Source organism: Biomphalaria glabrata, chromosome 2 (genome assembly GCF_947242115.1).
Source record: "Biomphalaria glabrata chromosome 2, xgBioGlab47.1, whole genome shotgun sequence".
Taxonomy (NCBI): Eukaryota; Metazoa; Mollusca; class Gastropoda; family Planorbidae; genus Biomphalaria; species Biomphalaria glabrata.
In genome coordinates this window covers 61,225,427-61,227,362 of record NC_074712.1, presented here as the reverse complement: position 1 = coordinate 61,227,362, position 1,936 = coordinate 61,225,427, and the positions used below count along the sequence as shown (strand labels likewise).

At 41.1% G+C, this 1,936-nt stretch overlaps 1 protein-coding gene across 1 annotated transcript; it reads left to right on the top strand.

The window, feature by feature from the left end:
* The first annotated feature begins 778 nt into the window (after positions 1-778).
* Positions 779-1,936, top strand: LOC106053188 (growth hormone secretagogue receptor type 1-like). The gene has a single exon (XM_013208679.2). It carries the CDS (start codon positions 779-781, stop codon positions 1,934-1,936), a length of 1,158 nt encoding a protein of 385 aa, XP_013064133.2.

Sequence of the window (1,936 nt, the reverse complement as noted above, 5' to 3'; positions counted from 1 at the left end):
ATATATATATATATACATCGTGTATTATTTATTTGCAGGTTGGAGTGGGGCGAGTCACTGGAGTCCAATGACGCCGTTACCATCAAACACAAGAGAGTTCCGTACATGATGGCGACGAAGACATCTATTCATCATTTCATCCGATTATTTCCACATCGATCAGACTTACACCATAAAGATAACAATCTGTCTTCACCAATCTTAGTTCTGCATAAAAAATCTGTATTTTATTTAAAGCGAAAGATATTACTCTAGGTTTCACATGAATGACAAACATGAGATATACATTTTGATTAACAGAGTTACAGCAAAAGAAAATCTACTGCCGAGGACCTAGACGGTGAAAAGGGAACACCGACCACTACTAAACAACGGTTTAGTTTCTGTTGAATGTTGCAAAATATGTAGGTCACAGCTGGGACCGCGTAGCCACGTGATATACTGCACTCTTCCTTTAATGTTTAGACTCGTCTTCTTATTCTTATCTGCATTCTTATTATTAGTTTTAGAGTTAGATAAGTCAATAACACTATTGTATAAACCATCCATCCATTTTATCTGATGAAAAGACTAATATATACTTATAACAAGTGTCAAAAAAATAATAAAAGGCTTATAACAGACATGTAGACATAGGTTTATAACACATAAGTTGTGCAGTGGTTTTAGTTTTATTTTCTTTTAAAATATTGTTTGTCCATCCCAATTTAAAATGTCTTAATGATTCTTGAAGTTTAATTAATTTCATTATAGGAAAAAAAAGCCAGGTGAAAATCTAATGGATCCCACGTTTACTATTCGAGTTTTTGAAGAACTCACGACGCTAGCAGACGATAACATTACGCGAAGACACGGTGTGTATGAAACCAGGCCACTAGTTAGTGACTTTACCAGGTCAATGTTTATATTAGTCAATCACGTGGTCATCAGCACAGGTTTCGACCTGTTTGGCACAGTCGGAAATATCATCAACATAGCTGTATTTTTAAAACAGGGCCTGCGCAAGTCTATGAACCTAAGCTTCTTCGCTATGTCCATCTCTGACCTGTGCGGGCTGGTCTTCCAAATTTGGCATAACTTTTGTCTGAACCCGTATGTTGAGGGCATCGATTCGCCGGTGGAGTTTATTGAGGTCCAGTACTTAACGGCAGGCTGGCCCAACGCTGTGTTGGTCAGGATAACCTGCTGGATTACTGCCTACATCACTGCAGAGAGGTGCCTGTCCATCGCCATACCACTTAAGATTAAACAGGTCATCACTTTTAATAGAACTGCTGTGATCATTGTCTTCATTTACCTTATAAATATGGCGTCCATCGTCCCACTTTATTTCTCGGCCTACTTCAGTTGGAATTTTTATCCGGAACAGAACAAAACGAAACTCGGAATTTCGTTTCGGAGCAATAAGCTAGAGATCGAGAGTCTGATTTTTACGTTTCAGGCATCCCTGGCTATAATCGCCTTCGCCTTGGTCATTATTTTCACAGGCGTACTGGTCATCAAGCTAAAGCAGAAGTCAAAATGGCGTCGGACTGCTACCTCAGACAAGGATCAAAACGAGGCCATGTCATCTCGCGAGAGAAAGACGGTGAATATGGTCATCGCTGTGGCCATAGTTTTGATCGTCTGCTACACCCCTGCTGTAATCTGTTCCATCACGACCTCTATCACTCCAGACTTTGGCATCACGGGCAAACAGGCCAACATGTTCCATGTCATCTGGTCATTCGGCTTCCTCTTCCATTCCATCAACGCCAGTATCAACGTGGTCCTGTATTATAAGATGAGTTCTAAGTATAGAACGACGTTCCACCAAATATTCCGGAAGTGCGCTGGCAAACCAGCAGACGACACCGAAGAGGATCGTGGGAACAGCTGCAAGACTAGCCAGACGACGCTGTACAGTGTAAACCAAGAGGTAGTGGTGACGTCGTAA

Bases quoted from the DNA above. Each gene is read 5' to 3' on its own strand.
- LOC106053188 (XM_013208679.2), top strand. From the start codon at position 779: ATGGATCCCACGTTTACTATTCGAGTTTTTGAAGAACTCACGACGCTA.